The 26,183-nt window shown below is 40.3% G+C and overlaps 2 protein-coding genes across 4 annotated transcripts in view; one reads left to right on the forward strand and one right to left on the reverse strand.

Moving 5' to 3' along the window:
* Nucleotides 1–893: 893 nt before the first annotated feature.
* MPLKIP (M-phase specific PLK1 interacting protein) lies at nt 894–3,286 on the reverse strand. The gene is made up of 2 exons (XM_025853170.2): nt 2,616–3,286; nt 894–1,548 (listed from the first exon to the last, which is right to left on the reverse strand). Exons 1-2 carry the CDS (start codon nt 3,078–3,080, stop codon nt 1,348–1,350), a joined length of 666 nt encoding a protein of 221 aa, XP_025708955.1. The 5' UTR covers nt 3,081–3,286; the 3' UTR covers nt 894–1,347.
* A 115-nt stretch (nt 3,287–3,401) lies between these two features.
* The window catches only part of SUGCT (succinyl-CoA:glutarate-CoA transferase), an 814,926-nt gene continuing 792,144 nt past the window's right edge, over nt 3,402–26,183 (forward strand). For all 3 annotated transcript variants that reach the window (XM_025853115.2, XM_073886887.1, XM_073886888.1), the window contains exon 1: nt 3,402–3,549. In XM_025853115.2, the coding sequence (XP_025708900.1) occupies nt 3,450–3,549 (100 nt within the window). In that variant the 5' untranslated portion in view covers nt 3,402–3,449. The remainder of the gene's footprint in view (nt 3,550–26,183) is intronic.

Consider the following 26,183-nt stretch of genomic DNA (forward strand, 5'->3'; position numbering starts at 1 on the left):
AAAATTGAGGCATAGAGAAGTTAAATAACTCATCCAGCTTTTAAATGGTAGAAATAGTCCTGGCTGTTGTGGAGCTTCTATTAGTCTAAACTCCTTCCCTTCTCCTTTTCTTCTTTGCCTCTGTGAGAGACCTAACAGATAAGAACTGAGTGTGGCTCAAATAGGTGGTGTGACCATTTCATTTTTAGATGTTTCTTTTTGGGAATGTTTAAAGAGAATTTTAACTAGCTCTATCTTCATCATGTTGTGATCTCAAGATATCTAAAAAGCCTGAATGTTAGAAGACTCAGTTTTGTTTAAATATTTGGGGAGAAATAGTTAATGTAGGTATACACACGTAGCAGCCCTTCCTTTGGAAAACCGCTCTTCTAATCCAGGCAGGCCTAGTGGGGCTGAAGATTATGGGACCCTATCTCATTATGGGGGAGGTTCATAGTTCAAGCTAATTAGGCCTCACTGCCTTGGCCAATTATTAGTTCAGGACTACAGAAACATGATCCAGGCATGACAAATCTGTCTTTCCTGGGATGGACAGTGTTGGGAGATGTTCTCTTCACAAAGGAAGTGATTTCAGACTGCTGGTACCCATCTTCCTTGGCTCTCAAGAGAAAATGACTCCATAATATCGAGAGATGTTGAGAAATTCAGATACAGAACACTTTAATCTGTCTATGCAAGAAATAGGTCTATCATTGCCCTTTCCAGTTAAATGAGTATAAAAAATATAAATACCCTTTAAGTGGGTTTCTGTGACTTTCAATCAAGTTTCAATGCATTTACAAAAGCATTACATAAAATATGCACAAAGAACAATGGTTATAATAAATATGAATAGAATTCTTTTCTGTTCTCTTCCTTCACCCTCTTTCCCTGTGAACAAATATAGAACTGTCTACAGCTCAAAGGATGGTTTATTTCATTTTCAAAAGTAGTATGCAAAATATTTACCTATGAGTTCTAAGCAAGTGATTACAGGCATTATTTTAATAATTCTACTTCTTTAGCATATGACAAAACCACAATATATCTAGAAAGACAAAATGTTTTATTTTAAAACACTGGAAAACCATTGAAAGACAAATGTCCATTATATAACCATGAACTTTAAATATCTGGAAACTGTAAATCTTCTAAAATGTGGTAGGCACTTTCAAAGAGCTAAATATTGCAAGTTATTCTACTGTATGTCTTTTCTAATATCAACAATACTTGATATGATGAAAAATACCAAGAAGACTCAACTAATTATTCAAAGTCACCATCTTAGGGTTCAACTTAATTACATGGGTAAAAGTTTTGTCCAAGATGTTCCTGACACATGAAGCTTCCGGGTGAATTTCAGAAATGTTAACAAAAGTATCTTCCTTTTTTGCCTGTGAATGTTTGAGTATTGCTGTATTGTTGGTTAATATCCACTACAGATACTGGTTCTAGGCCAGCCCAAGGGTCTTCAAGCATTGAAGGCTTGAAATAATTTTCCAACTCATTAGACATTCTTTTTTCTCTACCACGCCCTGATCCAAATGGTGTAGATGTCCTTGGAGAACCCTTTAGAAAAAAAATCATCAGTTAAAAAAATGTTTTGTAGAGATAATTGGCACTTATTTTTTAAAGCTAGTGGGGATCACATTGCTAGTTAAAAGTTGTGTTTTGAACCCGAACATGTTCAAATGCAAAGTCCATTCTTCCTTTAATCTAGTGTTTTTGTTTGTAAAAGTATTTAAGCCAATTTGACATACTCATGTATTAATAATTCCATGCCAACTGTCAGCTCAAATACTTTTCGATTTCTAATGTAATAACTGCAGAACTAACAACTGGTGATGAAATAAATTGTGTTTCAAATTTTCCTTAAAATTTCCACCTTTTTTTCTGGAAGGAAATTAAAACTTTTTTTTAACCCTACAACTTCAAAATTTCAAGAACCTTTCCATCCTATGAAATTTTATCTACTTAGCTCCAGACTCAAAAGGGGTGGGGTTGGTTTAGCACAACGAAAGTAGGAAACCGTTCAAGTTTTAAACCACAGAAATCCTAGACACACCAGAAACACTCCCTCGGTCTCCTGTGTTCACTCTCACTGAGAGGAATGGGAAACTTCCAAAATCACCGATTTTTCCTTAAGAAGACTTGGAGCACAAGCCAGTGTAGTTTGAAGCTCCCCCCTCCACCACCTTCGCCCCCCCACCCCGCCCTGCCCCAAAAAGCGTGCCAGTAGAAGGAAAATGGCACCAGTCTGTAACCCTTGAACTCCGATGAGCTCTACGCTGGGGATTCATTCGCTTTTTTTTACCCCTCGGAGAATAATATACTCAGACGAACTGGCAAGATCCCTGGCAAAGGATAGGAAATTAGGGAAATCTGTGTAGGAATGGCAGTGTACCAGTTCAAAGCAGGAGGGCTCTAGAAACAGAAAATACAGCTCTGCTACTTAAGGTCACCTAAAGTAAGTTACTTAACTTCTCTCTCAGCCTCAGTTTACTCATCTGCAAAACAGGGCCAACAATAGTATCTCACCTCATAGAGGATTAGACAAAATAATCCATGTAAAGGGATTATTATTAGTACCATGCCTGCCATACAGTAAGAGCTCGGCAAACGCTGGCTATTATTACCTGGGGGTGGGTCTGCTGCTGCCCTGGGGAGTAGCCGAAATGCTGCTGGGACCCCGCGGGGGACTTGGAGTAGGAGCCAGGGTAGCCGCCAGGGGACGGAGACCCGAATCGGCCCCCCGGGAAGCTGCCGCCGTGTCGCGGAGAGTGGCTGCTCCCGTAGGGCCTAGACCGGGGCCCGTACGGCGGCGTGTGATGCGGACTCCCGTACCCGTCCCGAGGGGAGGGCGGCCGCGGTCCGCCTCCGCCCGGGGTACCCCGGAAGCTGCTCCCGCTACCCCAACCTCCTACACCCGCGCCGGGGTAGGGAGGAGTCGGGGGTCGAAAATTCTGTCGGTGCATATCAGGAGACGAAGACGAGGACCTCACTGCCGCGTTCTCCCGCCGGAACTGTCCCGACCAACCCTTCTCACAGACTCGGTGGTCCTCTGCCAAAACAGTCCCCTGGCCGCCAGCGCGATATAGCATATCGGTTCCGGCCTCACAAAGGTTCCGTCAAGCGCAGGGTAGAAGTGGGTTACCGAATTGGGTAGAGATTAAGCGGGCTTAAGTAAAGACAGAAAAAGGACAAAAGCCGATCACTCGGTTCCAGCAAAGGCTTTTATGGTCTTGCGGTGCCTGCTCGGGACCAACTGACCAGACGACTGGGCGGACTGGAAGGCGCGACCCGGAAAGCACGGCCCAGAAAGCACTGCCGGGATAACAGTGCCCGGCGGGGCCCCGCCCAGTAGGCGGGGGGCGGGGCCTGAAGTGCTCGCGGGCGCCCCCTGAGGCGGTGGGCGGCGCGCGCTGCGCTCTTCCCTCACGCGGGGACCTAGGATATCTGAGAGGCGCGCGATGCTGGCGACGGTGGCGAGGGTCGTGGCTCTGCGGAGAACCGGGCTTCTCTTCCGCCCGGGCGGCGGGAGGGCTTTGTGGACCGGCCGCCCGCAGTCAGGTACCCTCCGAGACGCGGTCCGCGCGGCGAAGGGGACCCCGGCCCCAGTCTCCCCCTCGGGCGGCGCCATAGGGCGAGCGCCCGCGCTTTCCCGAAGTGTCTCCTGCCCCCGCAGCCCACCCATTGGCCTTTCCCGCCTCTCGGGGCCCTCGCTCGGTGGCCCCGCGGCCGGCCTGGCCCCGCGCCCCGGCCGCCCCGGGGTCGCCTTGCTCGGCGTCCGGGCCGGGGGCCGAGAGGTCGCCCCTGCGCGGTCGTACTGGGCGGACGCCTCGCGTCTGTGCCTTACCCCTACCCTGTCTGGTCTCCCGAGTTTAACTCACTTTGAAAAGGTACACCCGGCCGCATTTCAGAAAGGATTTCAGAGTAAGCTCTGCAGAACTGGGGGGAGAGGCTGTGCTAACTAATGTCGGACTTTACTCCCTTCCTTGTTCTTGTTAAATGGAAGCGGGTTAGGGAGGTGGCTCCGAGGCAGAGATGCTGATTTTCAAAGAAAACATTGACGAAAGCTCTGAAAATCTTGACTGTTTCACAGACGTTTGGTTGTAAAGAAAAATGTGCTAATCCAAGCATGACACCTCATGTCTAATAAAACACGCGTTTGTGCCAGACACCTGTGCCAGGATTTTATTTAGAAGATGTGGCTTACATGTACTACCGTTTTGTAGAACTTTCTTTACTCCCTCAGAGTGTGGGAATGGTAGTCCACTCTGACTCGTCAAATCAGCTCGTGGGAAACAGAATCTTAAAGAACTTTAGGACTCCTGAAATCACAGCCCGGCGGGTGGCCCTGACCGTGCTTGTCAGCCTATACACCTGGCAGGTGTGTATGACCTGCGGGGTGACAGGGCTAGCGGAAGTGTGATGTCTTCTCAGCTTGCATCCTCCTTGAGGAGTGGAGACACAAATGGCTTTCTGTTATTTATTCTGAGGGAATTCTGTTCATCCCATTTCTCCTTTAGACACAGCCGTAGAATCGATCAAGTCGGGATAATGCCATCAAGGCTTAGTGATGCAGTTAAGGGGTGAGGACCCCAGATTATCCACTTTAGTGTGTATTTCTGTCTTGGCCCAAAATTTAGCTTTTGGCCGTTGTCTTTGGTGCTTAGCTTAATGCCTGATAATTGGGCACTCAAATATTTATCGAATGAACGGTTGGGTCGGTCACATCATTATCGTTCAGCGATTCTCGCTTGTCTTACCTTTTCTACCGTCAACCAATCTACTTTTTTGGGTAAAGGGAGCAGAAAAATGAGGGTGGTGGGGACCAAAATTACCTTTGTTGATTTTTTTTTTATAACTGGCAAATGATTGCAGAATTGATTAAAATACAGTATTGTCTTTTTACTTGGCTTACCCTTCTAGAATGTTCTTCCTTGTGATGTCTTGTTCATATGTCTACACATGCGAGCTTGCATTAGAAATGGGGGAAGGGGGGGGCGCCTGGGTGGCTCAGTCGTTAAGCGTGTGCCTTCAGCTCAGGTCATGATCCCAGGGTCCTGGGATTGAGCCCCGCTCAATTGAGCCTGCTTCTCCCTCTCCCACTCCCCCTGCTTGTGTTCCCTCTCCAGCTGTCTCTCTCTCTCTCTCTCTCTCTCAAATAAATAAATAAAATCTTTAAAAAAAAATGGGGGAAGGGAAGAAATAAGGTGCAAAATTTTGACAGATTATACATGACAGTGTGCCCTTCATCAGGTTTGCAGGTATGTATGAGGGTTGAGGGAGAGTTAATCCTTAATAATTATGTGAAAACTCCAGATTCCACTTGGATCCCTTCTGAGAATAGGCCATTTGCCTTTTTAGAGATGAGAAATAGGCCAAGAGAAGTTAAGTGACTTGCTTGAGTTCACAGAACAAGCAGAGGTGCAATCAGAACTCAGGCTTCTTGAATCCCAGGAGATTTTTTTTCCCCTAAGTAAAGATGAATAAATTGGCAATCAGTCTGTCCTTTTTTTTTTTTTTTTAAGATTTTTATTTATTTATTTGAGAGAGAGAGAGGGCATGAGTGGGGAGGAGGGGCAGAGGGAGAAGCAGACTCCCCGCTGATCAGGGAGCCTGACGTGGACTCCATCCCAGGACCCTGGGATCATGCATGACCTGATCCAAAGGCAGACGCTTAGCCGACTGATCCACTCAGTCTGCCCTTTGAAAAATGCAATAGATAAATAAACATTGTAAAATTTTGAAAGTGCTGTATAGCATATTATTTTAGATTTAGAGATTATCACATATAACCTTAATATTGATTTTTTATAAATGTTGCTAGAATCTTCCCATTTGTTAGCATGGGAATTGCAATCTGGGTGCCTGAACTGGTGGGTCTGAGGCATCTATTTGTATTGAGTTTATTTGTATGGTAGTGAGTTCAGGGGAAGAGAGGTGAGGGGGAGGGGGATGAAGTTTTATGTTGGGTTACATGGAAGTAGAAAAGAGAGGAACTGGGATGGTGGATATGAGAGTATGGTGACTGCTGCCTGAAGTCTCAGTCCTGTGGAGAGAAAAGGGCACTTCTTACTTTTGTGAGCAACAGAGGTTTGGGTTCCCCCCAAAAGAGAATTACAGCACTGTTTAGGGAGGATCAGCAGTAGAAAACAGGATACTGGATAGGGCAGTGCTTTCATGGAAGTGTTCAGTTCCTTTTTTCAAATGGCATTGTATACATAGGACATCAACAGACAGAACATCAAGAACTTTCTGAGTACCTGTGAACTATATGGGGAGCCCCAGTAATAATCAGTTAACTTTGTGGTGGTATGTGTTTTATAGGTTTCACATCAATGCAAGTAAGAGCACCAAGCCAAGGAAATTTAAGTGTAAATGTAAATGGAACCATGTCTGTTTCTATAAGACAGGTTTTTATTTTATTTAGGTTGCCTAAGATTTTTTGTTTTTTTTTTCCCCCAATGGATTTCAATTTTTTTTTTTGTTTTTGTTTTTTTGGTAGAGCCTCATCTTCAAAAAACATAATTGGAAGCCCAAATTTTGAGAGCAGATAGGCTGTATTTGAAGCAGGAATTGGGGTTTCAGAGCCCTGCTCACTCTGCACCTCTAAATGGCCCTCTGAAAAGAGGCTTCTGGGGCACCTCTGAGGAATTCCCAGGGCTCTCCAGAAAGGGTGTGAAAGCCAATATTTTAAGAGGTGTCCGATATTAACAAGAGCTGTGAATATAAATGTTTTGGTTTGTTTTACTGTATAGTTTCAAGAAGTGTATATTTTCATGTTTCTGCATGGTCTCAGCTTTGAAAGCCAAGAAAACTAGAACCTGGGTTAAAGGGCAAGATTTGGAAAATAAAAGATTGTTAAGAGATTAGATTGTTAGAGAATGCCCAGGAAGTTTGTTCTTTTTTCCAAAGGTTATAAAACTCAGAGCCTGGGAGACATTCAAGATTGAGATTGTAAACTTTGTGAAGTTAATCTTCCCTTGGGAGACATTTATTTACATTCCAAAGGGTAAGAACTCTAAGACCTTCCCTTTTCTAAGGAGAATTTACTTACATTAGGAAGATTAGCTTTTTTCCTGCCTTTCTCAGGGAAAGGTAGCAGTTGGGCAACTATAATATACATATTCCCACATTCATACTTTTGGGGACCTTTCCTGTGGTTCAACGCCTGTGTGGACCGGCCTAACCAACTGGCTCTTGTTATGATGCCTGTGGCGTATTAGGTGTGGGAAAAGTGATACATTTCTTGGTGTAAGTAATAATAACTCTGATCTCTGCTCCAGAACCTTGTGTTTACTCTCAGGCTAAAAATGCATAAACGTAAATATTAAAAACATATGTTTTTGATGTAAAACACTTCATATTACAGGAGAGTATATTTAATAATTTTTATGTATAGAGATGTTTGTATGTATATTTAGAGTATAAGCTTTACCTTAATATTTCCTGCAACTTTCAGATTATCTGTTTTCCTTATAGAGGTCCTGTTATTAGCTGTTTCATGTTAAAGACTTCCAGTAGTAAAAAAGTCAGTGTTTCTCTAGGATGTGATTAGTTCAGTCATTGACAGGATTAGGCCTATACTGAACAAGTGGATCACTTAACTATCACCTACATAATATTTTCATTGATAAAGCAAGTATTAGAAGCAACTTGTTCTCAGGATTCTCTTGAGAGCCAAACTTCACTGTTAATCATCTTCTTTTCAACTCTAAGCATGTATGCATTTTCTGTAGTAGTCAAGCACAGGTGAATTGTTACATAATGACTTCCTGTAGACTAATATTCTTTTTTTAATATATATTTTTAAAGATTTTATTTATTTATTTGAGAGAGAGAGTGAGCGCAAGTAGGGGAAGCAGGAGAGGGAGAAGCAGGCCCCCCGTGTGGGGGCTCGATCCCAGGACCAGGGATCATGACCCTAGATGAAGGCACTTAACCAAGTGAGCCACCCAGGTTCCCCTGTAGACTAATACTCTTTACTCAGGTGTAACACAGGTGTTAAAGCATTAACTCACAAAAATTTTCATTGAGAATAAAATTGCTGACAGAGTACTTCAATATGAAGGAAAACCTAAGAGAGTATAACTATTGTCTTCAAGACACAAATTTTTATTTTGAAATCAGAAAATAAAATTTTAATTTCATTGGAAGTTGTGTTTTTGTATTTTTCCAATTATAAAAAAAATACGTATATTTTGTAGGTAACCTGAAGTGTTTAAAAAAAACAGAAAGCAAGAAAAAATATTAATTGCTTATCCAAGAAGCAACTATTAATATTGAAATAGAAAAAAATAAGCCTTAGATAGCTTAACTCTTTAAATAGGAAAATAAAAGCTTTTTAAATGGGAAACCCACCTATACATAAGCATTTATATAATCTAGGGTTGGGAGAACTTGGTACCTGTGCAGAAAAGAGTTAACATAGCAGGCCTCAGGCTGCTGTCTTTTTTATTAATTTTTAAAATTTTTATGTATTTATGTATTTATTTTTTTAAAAGATTTTATTTATTTATTTGAGAGAAAGAGAAGAATGAGAGATAGAGAGCACGAGAGGGAAGAGGGTCAGAGGGAGAAGCAGACTCCCTGCTGAGCAGGGAGCCCGATGTGGGACTTGATCCCGAGACTCCAGGATCATGACCTGAGCCGAAGGCAGTCGCTTAACCAACTGAGCCACCCAGGCGCCCTATGTAAATACATAGGGTTTTTTGAGAGAGAGAGTGGGAGGGGCAAAGGGAGAGAGAGAATCTCAAGCAGGCTCCACACCCAATGTGAGCTCAACGTGGGGCTGAATCTCAGGACCCTGAGATCATGGCCTGAGCTGAAATCAAGAGTTGGACACTTAACCGACTGAGCCACCTCAGGCTGCTGTATTTAAAAGGACCATCTTAGAAGGTTAGCCCTTGGATGACATCTGGGAACTTGGCACTTGAACTGCTTCCTAATTAATAAGGGTGCCTAAGTGGTTTGTACAATCCTTGTGATTTATGGTGAACCTGCTTTTCCTCTGGTCTGGAATTTTGGTACATGGGAAACAGAGCATGTCATTGTGAATAGCCCTCAGTAAAAACCTTAGATTCTGAGTTTGTAATAGGCTTCCCTGAGTAGAAGCATTGGACATGCTGCCCTATTTTTTGTTTGTTTGTTTCTGGAGAAAGAAGCTGCTTGGTGTGGCTCCTCACAAAAGGAAGAGAACATAAGAAGCCTGTGCATGGATTTTTCCAGACTGTGCCTGTCTTTTTCCCTTGCTGACCCTGTCATATATCATTTTGCTGTAATAAACCTTAGTCACGAATACAACTATATGCTGAGTCCTGTGAATCCTTTTAGCAAATCACTGGAAATATGGGTAGTCTTGAGGAATCTTGAAATAATACCAGAGGTGGAAAGTAAAATTATTTTTTTTAAAGATTTTATTTATTTATTTGACAGAGAGACAGTGAGAGAGGGAACACGAGAAGCAGGCTTCCTGCCGAGCAGGGAGCCCGATGCGGGGCTGGATCCCAGGACCCTGGGATCATGACCTGAGCCGAAGGCAGACGCTTAATGACTGAGCCACCCTGGCGCCCCAGTAAAATGATTTTTTTAAAAGTGAAATTCCAATATAACTAAAAAAGCAAACAAGAGATAGGGAAAAGTTACTTTCACGAAAAATGAATGGTAAAAGGTTAATACTATTACTGCATAAAGAATCCATATAAATCAATAATAAGATAAATGTGAGTTAGCAATATGGGGCAAAATAATTTATAAGAGAATTTATAAGAATAATTTGTAAGAGAAGACATGAAACAAGAATATGAAAAACTTTCAGAACTTAATTTCCGAAGTCATTAAATGCAAATTAAAATGACAGTGCCATGCAAATTTTTAACTGTCAAATTTGCAACAAACAAGTAAAAAAAATCCCACAAAACCAAGAGATCATATCCAGGGTTATGGAAGATGATGGAGAATAAATACCATTTTCATACACTGCTGGTGCCAGTATAAATACTGCCTTTCTCATGGACAATTTGAAAATCTGTATTAACAGTCTTAACGAGTTTGTAACATGAACATATGCTAGGCCACATTAAGTTCTGCCTCTGTACGTGGAAACATCCTCTTTGTTTTCCTTTCTCCATCCCCCCAAACTCTAAAAGCCTTGAAGAGTAATATTTATCTTTGCTACTTGAAGAGAAGTTTCTGGGAGGGTTCCGTAGACCCTCACACAGAAGGCATCCTAAATTCTCTCTAGACATCTCTCCTCCTCTTCAGAATTACCCACTGGAAGCTGTTAAAAGCAAATCAAATTGTGAAACATATTCTTTTTCACATGCATATCCACCCTACACACTTCTTCCAGGCTGCCCCTTCCTATGCCTTCCCTTCCCTTCTTTTCCTCTTAGTTAAATATTTGCAGTGTTCTGTAGAATAGGACTCAGTATCTTTTTTGTGTGTCAAAAGAGGGCTCATCCTGTTCACAGTCTAACACTGCAGCATCCTCTCCCACTCCCTGCACACACATTTTCTTCTTTGCTGTGACTAAATTATAATTTCCCTCGAGTACTTATGACAGTGTTTCATCAACAACCTAGAGTGAGCACTGTTTTGCCAGTTCTCTGGAAGGGATGCCTTTTTCTTATTTGTGCAAATAACTTACCTTTGGTTAGTCTTCTTGGAGAGGACAGCCATACCACCAGCATTGAGTTCAAGGAGCCTCTGGGGTTTGTGAGCACTCATATTCCAGTAGTTAGTCACTGTCATTTGCTCCACCAGTTCCTGGTTCAGCCACTTCTGATCATCTGAGTAGTTAACTTCAGGATGGCCCATTAATGAGTCCTGAACATTGAATTTTTTTCCTCTGGCTTGCTGACTTTTGGTTATAAATTCTCTAACTCTAAATTGATTTATAAAGTCTATAAATTGGTAGTGTTCCACCTTTCCGCATACCAGTCTGTATTGTGGTCTACCTCCTAGGAAAAAAAAAGTTTTTAACACTTAAATACATTTTATAATATGAACTAAGGTGAGAGTAAGATCTGAGATGTGTGACGAATATGCTTTTCTTTAGCTTAGTGGGGAGAAGGGTTATGAAAGAAGGCTTAGTCATAGGCTGATCAGTTTTAGGCAAGAATATGTATGGAAGTTGAAAACCTGGAAATTGATTTCTTAAAATGATTCATGTACCTCTTAGGAAAGTATTCACATATCTCAGTTTGAAGATTGCTGCTAAAGGGACAGTAAAACTGTCCTGAAATGGACTTATCAGTTATTAGCTTTGATGCTGTGATATTGATTAGAGGCTACCATTTTTCTCCTTCAATGCTGGGTATCTCTAGTGGTCATGATAGACTTGGTTGTGCTGCAGTAACAAATTAGCCCGCAATCTCAGTGGCTTAATACAATAAAAACATCTTTTTTGCACATCTAGCTTCACTCTTTGAAACTTGCAGCCTCCAAGGTCACAGTAGTAGGAGAAGAGAAGCCTGGAGGATTTCATGGGATATTTTTAAGGATCAGGCCTGAATTGGCTTGTGTTACTTGTGCCTATCCATTTCATTGGCCAGACCCCAGGCATTTCACCCCAAGCTAACTGCAAAAGAAAGCTGGGAAGTTGGAAGAGCAGAGGGATTTTGGATTAGCACTGACTTGTATTTTGGTTGTGACGTGCTTTATTCATGACTCAGAAGCCCCCTGTCTGATCTTTTTGCATCGTTCTTCCTATAAACTTCTCAAGTTTTTGTTAAAATAGTGGCACCCAACAGTTCCAAAACCTGTTTGATTGCAAATCCCACAGTAATAGCTAAGTTCTTATAGGTGAAGGACAGTTGTTAAGAAACAGGGTGTCAGCAGAGGTGGATTATAAATTATTGTAAGTTATTACCCACCTAACTATCCTCTGGTTGTCTCTAAATGGTGTGATTGCCTTGTAGCTTGAGCATCACTCCCACACCAGCTTTTTACAGCTCCGAAATTCTACTTTCCCTGGAATGTATTCCAGTGGATACTAATTTTTAAAGTACTCTGAACTCTTATAATTACCTGTCAAACTATACTATTAGGAACAGAGCTTTTTTTCAAGACTTCTAACACATGCTAGAAAGAAAACATCCTGCTAACTGTTCTAAATAAAGCTTCAGCAGACTAAGAACATGCTTTGAAAAAATGTCCATCTTCTGCTTTCTCACTCCTAAGTTCTGGTAGGTAAGTTCTCTGTAAAATATCAAATTAAAAAATCCTTCTAGTGTATATTACATGTTCTATTTGACCTGTTGTTTGATCAGTTTATTTTATGACTTGGCTTTTTTTTTTTTTTTTATGTTGGCTAGTACAGTGGGGAAGGATGCCATGATTGCTGTCACACAGATGAGCCACTTAGGTGGGCATCTGTCAATTATGTCTACTCTGGTGTTGCTCAAGTTTATTTGTGTCCTGAAAACCTTAGGGCCAAATGCCAGGGGAGTCTTAGAAGCAGCTCTGGCAAGCATAGAATTGATGGCGCCTTCATTATAATTATACTTTTTTGCATGATTGCTCAGCCATATCCTTATAATAGCTTTTAATCCTAGAGGCTAAATAAGATAGAGCGATATACAAGCTGCTCGATATATCACAACAAATTAACAACTGATGCCCTTTCCAACTGTTCTTCCTCCTATAATTACCCTTTATTGCCATCCAGCTTATTCTTGTCTTTCACAAACTGGCAAAATATGGATGTGTAGATATCCTTCTTAAGTATAGAGTATTGAGAGTCATATTTATTTCTGTTCCTTAAAATAATCATGTATTTTTCTTTCCATTTTAACATTTAGAATAAGTCATTTACTTTAATAGGGGGTGACTATGTAATGTGTGTGACTACATGATACATATATGATAGTGATAGTAATGACAAAAGTAAACTTTTAGCAGGCAATTACTATATGCCAAAAAGTGTGCTGAACACTTTACATACAATATTTCATTTAATCCTTGCAAACTCTATGATTTAGGTGTTCAAATGAGGAAACAAGCTCAGAGAAGTGAAGTTACCTTGAAATTCAGTAGGGAGTAAGTCCTGGAGCAGGAAATCGAATCCAGTCAGTCTCCAGAGTTCATGCTCTTCACTGTGTAAAACTCATTCATTGATTTTGATTTCAGTGTGCTCTGGAAGTTCTTTCTGGGTGTCTTCTCAGATCATACAAGTAAAATTCTATTGCCTGACGTGAAATGAATTTAGTTTAAAAGTTTTTGCTTCGGTAAACAAAATTTTACTAATTTATTAGGGCTGTGAGATGGCATTGGTAGAGAAGTATAGACTTCTCTTAATAGATTTGTAATGAAATGAGATTTATGGGATGAAGAGACCCCTAAATGTATTTCATGCATCATTTGAAATAAAACAGGGGCCCTAAAAAGAGATGAGTACAGATGACCAGTACTTTTGGAGAACTATGGAACAAGAATTACTTGTACATTCATTCCTAATGTCAAAATATCTTCTTATATTTGAGGTCTTTTTATATGTTTTTATTCTTGAAAATATTTTTCTCTTTAATTTTGTTGATTCTTTATGTTTTTACTTTTTGCTTTTTTTTTGCTGATTAGAAACATAATCAGAAGCAAAATTACAGAAATATATAACTTAGCTGGTAAAAGTTCTGCATAAATTCCCCAAGATTTAACCACTGATAGAATTTTATGAATGCTCCTACAACTACCAACATATATTATTACTATTATTTTTGTTTAGGGAGAGAGCGAGAGAGAGAGAGAGAGAGAGACAGTGCACATGTATGTGTGCTGGTAGGGGGGTGTGGGGAAGAGAGAGGGAGAGAGAGAATCTTAAGCAGGCTCCACACTGGGTGGTCTGGTCTCATGACTCTGAGATCATGACCTGAGCCAAAATCAAGAGTTGGTCGCTTAACTGACTGAGTCACCCAGGTGCCCCTACCAACATACATTCTTATTGTTATTATGTATATTTACAAAATAGGATCATATTATATATCCTATTCTATATTTTGATTTTTTTTTTAACTTAGAAATATATCTTGGTCAACTTTTCATGTCAGGATGTATACATCTGTTTCATTTTTCTTAATATCTACCTGAGAGTCTGTTGTATGAATGTGCCAGTGCTTATTTAACCTTTCACCTATTGGTGGATTTTTGTATGGTTTTGAATAATTTACTTCAGTATTAAACTTAGAAGGGCAATTCACAAAAGGAGATATATGAATGGCCGATTATTACATGAAAAGATGTTCAACATTATTCATCAGGGAAATGCAAATTAAAACCACAACAAGAAACGTTATCTACCCATTAGAATAACTAACATTAAAAAAAATAGCAATTCCCAGTGTTGTGAGGATGTGGAGCATCTAGAACTCTCACACACTGTTGTACAAGCACTTGGGAGATCTGTTTGGCAGTTTCTTAAAATTTCAAGATACACTTACCGTATTACTCAGCCATTCCACTAGGTATTTACTCAAGAGAAATTAAAACATGTTCACGCAAAGACTTGTACATGAATGTTCATAGCAGCTTGATTCACTGTAGACTAAAATTGGAAACAACTCAATGTCCATCAATAGCTGAATGGATAACAAATAATAGAATACTACTCACTTATAAAAATACAACAACAAAGGCGCCTGGGTGGCTTAGTTAAGCAGCTATCTCTTGATTTCGGCACAGATCATGATCTCGGGACCCTGGGATCCAGCCCCGGGTCGGGCTCTCCACCCATGATCTCGGGACCCTGGGATCCAGCCCCGGGTCGGGCTCTCCACTCAGCGGGGAGTCTGCTCCCCCCCCTTCCTCTGTCCCTCTTCCTGCTCGTCCTCTCTGTCTCTCTCTCTAAAATGAATAAATAAAATCTTTTAAACAATGCAACAACATGAATGAATCTCAAAATTATTATGCTTTATGGAAGAAGCCAAACACAAAAGAGTCCCTACTAAATGATTTCATTTACATAAAATTCTGGAAAATGCAATGTTGCCTAAGGCTGGGAGTGGAGGGAAAGATAGTTTGCAAAGGATTCCAGGTGATGGAAAGTTCTATTTCTTGATTGTGGAGGTGACTTCACTGGTGTATGTATATGTCAAAACTGAATTAATTGTTATTAATTAAAAAAAAATTTTTTTTTGTTTTAAGTGATCTCTACTCCAGACGTGGGACTTGAACTCATGAACTTAGGACCCTGAGAGCAAGAGTTACATGCTCTACCTACTGAGCCAGTCAGGTGCAAAACTTAATTGTATAATTTATTATATATAAATTGTTTTTAACAATGTTGATTGAAAAACAGAAAATCAAAACAAAAAAGTTCTGCAATAAACATTTTGTTACCTATGTCTAGGCATACTTGTGGAATCTTTTTGTGAATTATATTCCACCAACTGGAGAACCGAGTCAAAGGATATTAATATTTAAAATTTTTATGGGAAGTGTTAGATTGCTGCCCTACAAAGTCATTAGTGATTTACAGTCTGCAGTGTATGAAAGTGCCCATTTTACCACACCCTTGCCAATATTGGGTAGTAATTTATAAATGTTTGCCAATCTGGTGAGAAAAAAATTCTTATTGTAATAATTTTCATCTTCTGCTTGTAGATGAAATTGCTATAAACATTTTTTGCTATACATATTGGAAATTTTTGTTTGTCTATGAATTGACAGTTATATATATGTTTCCTGTTTTTCCATTGAGCTTTTTTCTTTCTTACTGATTTTTTTTTAATATAAAAAATTTTTTTTTAAGATGTTATTTATTTATTTGACACAGAGAGACACAGCGAAGGAGGGAACACAAGCAGCGGGAGTGGGAGAGGGAGAAGCAGGCTTCCTGCGGAGCAGGAACCCTGACGTGGGGCTGGATCCCAGGACCCTGGGATCATGACCTGAGCTGAAGGCAGATGCTTAACAACTGAGCCACCCAGGCGCCCCAATTTTTTTTTTTCAAGATTTTATTTATTTGTCAGAAGGAGAGCGGGAGAGCGAGCGCACAAGCAGGGGGAGTGGGGCAGGCAGAGGAAGAAGTAGGCTCCCTGCTGAACAAGGAGCCTGATGCGGGACTCTATCCCAGGACCCTGGGATCATGACCTGAGCCGAAGGCAGACATTTAACCGACTGAGCCACCCAGGTGCCCCTCTTTCTTACTGATTTCTAATAGTATTTTATATGTTGTAGAAACCTTTTGTTTTTTATTTTTATTGCAAATGTTTCCATCCTTCCAGTCTGTTATTAATCTTTTAAGTTTAATCATGGTATCTGTCATTGTACTGAGTTTAAAATTTTATGTATCAGAGCTATCAACTTTGATGACTTAATTTCAAATTTTTTTTGGGTAGAGAAGAGCTTTCCTCAACCAAAACTGCAACATATTTCTTTCATCTTTTTCTAGTGTTTTAATGGTTTCATTTACTTTAAATTTCATTTGTATTTATTTGTTTATTTAAAGATTTTATTTATTTATTTGACAGAGAGAGACAGTGAGAGAGGGAACACAAGCAGGGGGAATGGGAGACGGAGAAGCAGGCTTCCCGCTGAGCAGGGAGCCCGATGTGGGGCTCAATCCCAGGAATTAAAATTTTTGTGGAGGGAAGAATATTTAGCCTATAAGGTTTAAAAAAAGTATAATTTTTAAAACATATTAACGTATGAACAAATGGAGAGAGAAACAGCCATACATAGAAATGAAAAATTGTTATATAATGAAGAGAAAATCTCAAATCAGTGGGAAAATGATAAATTATTTAAGAAAGAGTATTGGGAAAACTGACTGTCCATATAGAAAAAGAGGAAATGTGATCTACACATGATCCTGTTAAGTTCTAAGATCTAAATACAAATGAAGGGGCGCCTGGGTGGCTCAGTCATTAAGCATCTGCCTTCAGCTCAGGTCATGATCCCAGGGTCCTGGGATTGAGTCCCACATCGGGCTCCCTGCTCAGCAAAGAGCCTGCTTCTCCCTCTGCCTGCCCCTCCCCCTGCTCATGCATGTGTTCTCTCTCTTTGACAAATAAATAAAATCTTTTTTTAAAAAACTTTTTATTGTTATGTTGATCACCATCATTACTTTGTGATGTAGTGTTCCATGATTCATTGTTTGTGCATAACACCCTGTGCTCCATGCAGAACGTGCCCTCCTTAATACCCATCACCAGGCTAACCCATCCCCCCACCCCCCTCCCCTCTAGAACCCTCAGTTTGTTTCTCAGAGTCCATCGTCTCCCATGGTTCGTCTCCCCCTCTGATGTCCCCCCCCTTCATTCTTCCCCTCCTCTATCGTCTTCTTTTTTTTTTTTTTAACATATATTGTATTATTTGTTTCAGAGCTACAGATCTGTGATTCAACAGTCCTGCACAATTCACAGCGCTCACCATAGCACATACCCTACCCAATGTCTATCACCCAGCCACCCCATCCCTCCCACCCCCCACCACTCCAGCAACACTCAGTTTCTTTCCTGAGATTAAGAATTCCTCATACCAGTGAGCTCATATGATACATGCCTTTCAGATAAATAAAATCTTTAAAAAAAACAACAGCATTGCAGGGGGCAGCACAGCAAAATGATACTTCACCTGTTGCTCATGAATTTAACATAACTTATTTATTTTTTAATTCTTGAAAATCAAGGTTTTATATATCCTTCAGATTTGTAAGGTTAATTATGAAAAACAGTAGCCTCTTATGTCTCTCTCTGCCCCTTTCCTTTTCCTAGGGACAACGAATTTCAGTTCTTTTAGCTGTTTCTTTTAGTTTTTACCTCCAGATCTCTAACTAACATGATTATAATGCTACTTCTTGATTTTGTTTTTAGGCATTATCTGTAGTGATAAAGGCTAGCTTTCTTTCACCACCTTTCCAACAATTACACATATACTTTCCATCTTACCAAATAATAAATTTTGCTAGACAAATATTCAGTATTTATATTGTTATGATTATACAATTATTCTTCATATTTTTACTTCATTGCTGCTCTTATATACCTTTTTGTTTTCCCTTGTGTTAATATTTGTCTGGCTTCTTTATTTGCTTTTGCAATATCTTTCCTTAATTCATTCCCAACTGTACCATAAGTGTAAATATTTCAGCTACTGTGTTACTATTTTCTTTACTGTCATCCTGAGGACTCCTTTCATCTTTCTCCTCCTTTAGATCCACCATTTTCTGACCCCATATCTTCTTATTTCTTGTTCTGTTTTTGGTGGAGCGTATCCTCTAGAAATAATTTTTCCAAGAAAGAATGGGAAGGTAAAGTTTTTGAAAATTTGCATGATTGAAAATATTCTTTTTCTACCCTCACACAAGACTCAGAGCTTGACTGGGTTTAGAATTTAAAAGAGAAATAATAAATAAATAAATAAATAAGGAAAAAAATAAAAGAGAAATAAATTTTCCTCTCAAAATTTTAAGGTTTTTGTTCCATTTTTAAGTTTTATTTTCCAGTACTGTTGAGAAGTTCAGTGACATTCTGCTAGCTAATCCCTTACATATGCTTTCTTCTCCCTAGAAAGTTTTTAGATCTGATTTTGGCAGAGACAAAAAATCTTAATGTTCCAAATTCTTACACTGATGGGTCTTTATGTGTGTCTTTTATTTTTTTAGATTTTATTTATTTGACAGAGAGACCCAGCGAGAGAGGGAACATGAAAAGGGGGAGTGGAAGAGGGAGAAGCAGGCTTCCTGCCGAGCAGGGAGCCCACTATGGGACTCGATCCCAGGACCCTGGGATCATGACCTGAGCTGAAGGCAGACACTTAATGACTGAGACACCCAGGCGCCCCATATGTGTGTCTTTTAATATAGTTTTTTAGTTTTTTAAATTTCTAGCACTTTGTCATTTTTTTATTTTTTATTTTTTTTATTGAACTAATGTTACATTAGATTCAGGTGTATAATATCATGGTGGGACAACTCTATATATTATGCTATATTCACCATAAGTGTAGCTATTATCTATCACCATACAATGCTATTAGAACACCATGTACCGTATTTCCTATGCTGTACCTTTCATTCCCATGAATTATTCATTCTTGGTGTGTGTATTTTTATTAATTTAATTAAATTAGTTAATTTTTAAAATTTTAGTATAGTTGACATAAAATGTTACATTAGTTTCAGATATACAATATAGTGATTTGACAAATCTGTACGTTGATGCTATGCTCATCACAGGTTTAGCTACCATCTGTCACCACCCAATGCTATTACAGTATTGTTGACTATATTCCCTATGCCATGCCTTTTATTTCCATGACTTATTATTCATTCCGTAACTGGAAGCCTGTATTTCCAACTCCCCTTTACCCATTTTGCCTATCCTCCTACCCCTCTCCCCTCTGGCAACCATCCGTTTGTTTTTATAGGTCTGATTCTGCTTTTGGTTTGTTTATTCATTTTTTTTTTTTTGTTTTTTAGATTTCACATGTTATTTGTCTTTCTGAGTTATTTCACTTAGCATAATGCCCTGTAGGTTTATCCACGTTGTTGCAAAAGGCATGACTGCATCTTTTTTTTTGAGGCTGAGTAATATTCCATTGTGTGTATGTGTGTGTGTCTGTGCATCATGTCTTCTTTATCTGTTCATCTGTTGGTAGACACTTGGGTTGCTTCCATATCTTGGCTATTGTAAATAATGCTGCAGTAAATATAAGGGTGCATACATCTTTTCAAAATGGTGTGTACCTTTTTAAAATCTGTGCAGGGCATGCAGAGGGCCCTTTCAATCTGGAAATTCACTCAGTTCTGTGAACTTTTTCTGAATTATTTGTTTATTAATGTTTTCTCTTCTGTTTTTGCTGTTCACTCTTTGAGAAGCCTATATTATCAGAATTCCTAGGCTGATCCTTTATTTTTCCTCCCTCTTCATTTTATACTTTTATTATTTCTTTTTGTTCTGTCTGGGTGATTTTCTTATCTTTATCTTTTTTATTAAGATTTATATATTTGAGAGAGAGAGAGAAAGAGTGAGCAGGGAGGGGGCAGAGGGAGAGAGAGAGAGAGAATCCTCAAGCAGACTCCCTGCTGAGTGTGGAGCCTGAAGCAGGTCTCAATCCCAGGACCCTGAGATCATGACCTGAGCCTAAATCAAGAGTCTGCTGCTTAACTGAATGAGCCACCCAGGTGCCCCATCTTATTTTTATTTTTCTGCCTTTCTCTTACGTTTTCATTCTTGTATCTTTTTTTCAAGTTCCAAGATCATATTTTTATTCTCTAAATATTTTTTTACAAGTATCTCTTTCTGTTTTATAGGTGCAAGTTCTTCATATTTCTGATAATATTGATAATTTTTTATGGAGGTAAAATTTGCATACAGTAAAATTCTTTTTGGTATTTAGTTCTGTGACTTTGGACAAACGTATGGAGTCATGTAACCATCACCATAATTAAGGCATAGAACACTTCCCTTACCCCTCAAAATTTGCAGTCATTCCCTCTCTTCATCCCCAGTTTCTCCCAACTCTTACCTGTTTTCTATCTTTATCATTTGTCTTTTCCAGAATGTCATATTGATGTATTCGTAATGGTAGTTTCTTTTACCTGCTTTATATCTGTTTGCCCTCAGTTTCTTTTTCATGTTTGTTTTGTCTCTTTCTTTCTTGATACAAGTTTTCCCTATATCTTGCTGATTTTTGGCTGTTCTACATGATAAGAGATGGATAGTAAGAGAGCTGATTGGAAACTGCACGCATGGGTAGAGCTTTGTTATGGGCTGAATTATGTCCCCCCAAATGCATATGTTGAAGTCCTAACCCCCTGATCCTCAGAATGTGACTATTTTTGGAGGTAGGTCCCTTAAAGAGATAATTTTAGTTAAAATGAGGCCTTTCTGGTGGGCCCTTGCTGATTGGTGTCTTTTTTTTTTATATATTTTTTAAAGATTTTATTTATTTATTTGAGAGAGACTGAATGAGAGAGAGAGAAAGCACAGCAGTGGGGAGGGTCAGAAGGGGAAGCAGACTCCCCACTGAGCCAGGAGCCTGATGCAGGACTTGCTCCGGGATCATGACCTGAGGCTAAGGCAGACGCTTAACTGACTGAGCCACCCAGGCGCCCATGGTTGGTGTCTTTATGGGAAGAGGTTAGGAGAGATATTGGGGATGTAGTGCACAGAGGGATGACCATGGGAAGAGGTGGCAAGAAGGTGGTCATCTGCAAATGAAGGAGAGAGGCTTCAGGAGAAACTGAACTTCCTGACACCTTGGTCTTGGACTTCTAGCCTCTAGAACTGTGAGAAAATAATTTCTGTCGTTTAAGGCCCTCAGTGTATGGTATTTTGGTCTCTTTTTTTTTTTTTTTTAAAGATTTTATTTATTTATTTGAGAGAGAGAGAGATAGAGAGCACGAGAGGGAAGAGGGTCAGAGGGAGAAGCAGACCCCCCTGCTGAGCAGGGAGCCCGATGTGGGACTCGATCCCGGGACTCCAGGATCATGACCTGAGCCAAAGGCAGTCGCTTAACCAACTGAGCCACCCAGGCGCCCGGGTGTATGGTATTTTGTTATGGCAGCTCTAGCACACTAAAATAAGGCTTCTTGACTGACAAATTTCAATATAGGATAATATGGCTGAACCTTTAATGTATGAATGACTACCATCAGTATTTTTAGTTATTTTCTCTTGGGTTGATAAAATTCTTCCCCAAAGAAGAATTTCCCGGTAAGGTTATTTGACATGAAAGCTAGAGAAGAAAGGCATTTGGAGGCTTATCAAATGGAGAGGATTTGCAGTAGCTGTTTTGGGAAGAGATGGTTGTTGGGTAGCAAGGAATTTGAAGTTAGGCAACTTTATTTTTTTTTTTTAAATTTTATTCATTTATTTGACAGAGACACAGCGAGAGAGGGAACACAAGCAGGGGGAGTGGGAGAGGGAGAAGCAGGCTTCCCACTGAGCAGGGAGCCCGATGCGGGGCTCGATCCCAGGACCCTGAGATCATGACCTGAGCCAAAGGCAGACGCTTAATGACTGAGCCACGCATGCGCCCCAACTTGATTTTATAGGGGACAAAACCGACAGCCCCTCTCCATCAGCTTGATGTTTATTTTGCAGTGTGTTAAATGACAAGGATGCTAAGGGTGCTTGAAGCAATGTTGTGTACAGTCATTAAGGGAACTGAATTAAAAATGGGCAAAAGTTTGAAGCAGATGTTTAGTAAAAAAGACATGATAATGGCCAATAAGCATATGAAAATGTGCTCAGCATCACTTGTCATCATGGAAATACAAATCGAAACCACTTCAAGTGTATTACCCAGTGTCTAGAATGGCTGCAATGATCCTTACCTCCTCATACACCCTTGCGTTAGCACTCCCTAACTGTGCACCAGTTGGCCTGTGTGACTAATAGCATATGGCAGAAGTGATAACATGTCACTTCCGAGATTAGGTTATACAACCCTGCAGCATCCATCTTGGGCACCAAGAAGCCCTACTTGTAATTGCTGCAGTGGGCCTACATAATACTTTTTACGATGTTCCATTATGGCAACCTATTAATACATTGTGGCAAAATGTGAGGACATTTTTTTCCTCCTTTCTGTCCTTTCTTTCCTTCCACAAAGATTTATTGAGTTCTTACTACATATCAGGTGCTAGTGTTCGATACTGGAAATACAGAATGAAAGTCTCTTTTCTCAAGAGTTTATTATCTGGTCAAGACTAACTAGTAAGTCATAATTCAGAAGAATGCTATTGACAGAGACTTGCTCAGGATGCTGTGGTGAGCAGGAGTGCCTTCTAAGGATGCTGACTTATGAAGGATGGAAGGACTTGTCTACGTGAGACAGGGCAGAGGATTATTACAGTCAGAGGAAAGAACACATCCAGTGTCCTAGAAGTGCGAGAGATTTGAAAGAAGTATGGCTAGTAAGACATTTCTTTTTTTGCAGATTGAAATTGAGAAGGTGGACAGGAGTGAAACTATGAACAATAGCCTCGTTTGCAATATTAGAAGGAACAATAGACTGGAAGCTTCATGAGGGAAAGGATCATGAGTAAATGTGTGAATGAACAAGAAAGTGGCATAATGGGTTCTTCATTTTGGAAGATTACTCTGGAAGCACTGTTGAGAATGAATTGGTGGGGACAGAGGTTAGGCAGAAATAGGTTAAGAAGCTTTTGCAGGCAGGTGGGACAAGAAATGATGAAGGCCTGAGCGGAGGCAGTACCAGGGAACTGGGGAAGAATAGAACAGATTTAACAGAAAATTGATGGCTGATTGAATGTGGGGAGTGAAGAAGACATGTCTGGGAAGATCTCTAAATTCTATCTTAGAGTGGTTGATGATGCCATTAACTGAGATAGGGAACAGAAGAATGAGAAACAGATATGGTTGAAAAGATTGGGCCGATTTACATTTTGAAAAATAATTCTGACAGCATTATGGTGGGTGCTTTTTCTTTTCTTTTTATTTATTTTTTTTAAATGTAGGCTCCACGCCCAGTGTGGAGTCCAACAGTGTGGAGTCCAACAAGTTTGAACTCATGACCCTGAGATCAAGACCTGAGCTGAGATCAAGAGTTGTATGCTTAACTGACTGAGCTACCCAGGCACCTCTATGGAGGTTGTTTTGAAGAGAGCCAAGATTGAAGCCTGCCAGAAGAATTGGTAGGTTGTTAGAGTAACTCAGGAGAGAGTTGACGGTGACCTGAGCTACAGTGGTGGCAGTGGGGATGAGAGAAGAGAAGCCAGTCAAGAGATATTTTTGAGACAGAATATGCACTAAATGGTTCTTTATTAAATTTAAGGGGTGCAAAAAGAGAGAGGGTTCAAGGATTTTGTTTGGGTTTTTGACTTGGGTAACCAAGTGGGTAGGAGTGCCATTCACTGAATTAAGGAACACAGGAGCAAGTTTGGGGAGAAGACAGAAATGATACTGACAGTAGCTGACATTTATTGAGCACCATGGCTAAATGCTTATAAGGCAATGTTTCATTTAATTTTTTAATATCCTTATGAGATAGGTCCCAGTATTATCCCTGTTTTACAGATGGGGAAATCAAAGTAGAACAGGGTCACAAGTTAGTAAATAGAGTAACAATTTGAACCTAGGGGTAGTGCTCTTAATCATTATAGTCATTGTATGTTTCAGTTTTCCCCAGTAGACCATGGGATACTTGAGGAGGAAGAGATTGATGCCTCTCACACTGTATCTTCATAGAATGATTAGCACATAGTAGGGACAAAGGTTGTTTAATGGGAGCTTTCGCTCACGTCCTACCTCATGTACCTGTTCTACTCACTCTGCCCCAGCTCTAACTCACCCCCTTTTTAAAAATTTTCCCAAGAACCACTCACACAAGGTACTTGGGTTTGTACCAGGCTTTACTGAATTAATTTGGTAATTTTGGAGAGGTACCACGTATAACCTAAAATCTAATTCTATTTGTAATATATTAAAGAAAAGTTCTGTTAGCTGTCTTGTTAATGGAAATTTTTCCCTGGTAGTTTTTCACCTGCCATTTTCCCTCAGCTTCCTCTCCTCAGTCTGATTTTCCTTTCCATTCCAGCTGCTAAGCTTAACCTGTACCTCCAAATGCCCATTGAATTCTTTGGCAGAGCATTTTCACTGTCTTTGTTTGACTGTGTCTTTTCTTTCTTCCTTTTTTTTTTTTTTTTTTTAAGATTTACTTATTTATTTGAGAAAGAGTGAGAGAGAACCTGAGAACAGGGGAAGGGCAGAGGGGGAGAGAGAGAGAGAATCTCAAGCATACTTCCTGCTGAGCACAGAGCCTGACTTGGGGCTCGATCTCACCACCCCGAGATCATGAGCTGAGCTGAAATCAAGAGTTGGATGCTTACCCGACTGAGCCACCCGGGTTCCCCTTACTGTGTCTTTTCCCACCCTATTCAAGCTCTGTCCAGGTTAGAGAAAAATCAGCTACCTGACTTTGAAGATTCTCGTCTCTTTTAATGATCTTAGTAAGTTTGGGCTGCTGTAATAGAATATCACAGACTTATATACAACAGAAATTTGTTTCTCATGGTTCTGGCGGCTAGAAATGTGATATCACAGTGCCAACATGGTTGGATTCTGGTGAGGTCCTTTTCTGGGTTGAGGACTGCTGACTTCCTGCTGTGTCCTCACATGGCAGAAACGGGGTAAGGAAGTTCTCTGGGGCTCATTATGTAAGGGTACTAATTCCATTCATGATGGTTCCACCCTCAAGACCTAATTACCTCCCAAAGGTCCCACTTCCTAATATTATAACCTCAGGGATTAGGATTTCAATTTATGAGTTTTGGGGGGACACAAACATTCAGTCCATTGCAATGATCATATGAATTATTAAGTATATGAGTTCCTGCCTCTGTCCCTCACCCCTTCCCAGTGTGACCCTTCAACTAATTCTTAGTGCCAACCTTGTGCCAGCCACTGTTCTGGAGGGAGATGCAAGATAGACAAGTTCTGCCTTCATTGAAATTACGTTCTAGTGGAAAAGACAGTAAGTAGTACAATAAATAAATAAATGTATAATGTAATGTGAAGTAATGGGTAGATGTTATAAAGAAAACTAAAACATACTGAGATCCAGAGGGGTGCTGTTTGAGATAGGATGATCAGGCAAGGTTTCTCTGAGAGTGTGGTGTTTGGGCAGAAATTTGAGTGAAGTAAGCAAGACATGCAAGTGTATGGAGGAAAAAGAGTTTCAGGTCTAGAGAATAGCAAGTGCAAAAGTCCTGTCACATCTCAGATTCTCCAGAAAGCAGATGTTAAGACAGAGTTGGAAGGACAAAGGATTTACTGGGGAGTAACACCTATGAAAGGGAAAGGAAGGAAATAGGATTGGGCAGAGGAGCCATCAGACTTGCATGCACCTCTCAAATTCTTTGCCAGCCCAATGGTTCCAGAGCAGTACACCAAGGAGAACTGATACAACATTCTGCATTTGGTGGAGGAAATGACCAGGCCTTTCTGCCCAACTTTGCTCGGTCATTTGACCAAGGACTGTCCTGAGAACAGAGCGCTCTCAGCTGAGGAAAGCTGAGGTGGGCCTTGAGGAAGCTAATACTGGAGTTGTAAGTTAACCATGCTTCTTGTAGTTTGGGCAGAAATTCCTTTCTTTGAAGGGGAATCTGGGTGGTCCATCTCTGTTTCTGCCACAGACCCTTAAAACAGAAATATGCTCGGTGTGTTCAAGGAACTGCAAGAAAGCTAACGTAGCTGGAGAAGCATGAGAGGGAGGGATAAGGGTCATGGCTA

The sequence above is a fragment of the Callorhinus ursinus genome, unplaced genomic scaffold, assembly GCF_003265705.2.
Source record: "Callorhinus ursinus isolate GAN/ISIS: 27379988/994484 unplaced genomic scaffold, GSC_fseal_2.0 scaffold73, whole genome shotgun sequence".
NCBI lineage: Eukaryota > Metazoa > Chordata > Mammalia > Carnivora > Otariidae > Callorhinus > Callorhinus ursinus.

Excerpts from the sequence above, each read along its gene's own strand:
- MPLKIP (XM_025853170.2), bottom strand. The coding sequence starts at position 3,080 with ATGCTATATCGCGCTGGCGGCCAGGGGACTGTTTTGGCAGAGGACCAC. Across the intron at positions 1,549-2,615 it reads AGCAGCAGACCCACCCCCAG|GGTTCTCCAAGGACATCTAC; the intron begins GTAATAATAGCC and ends TTTTTTCTAAAG.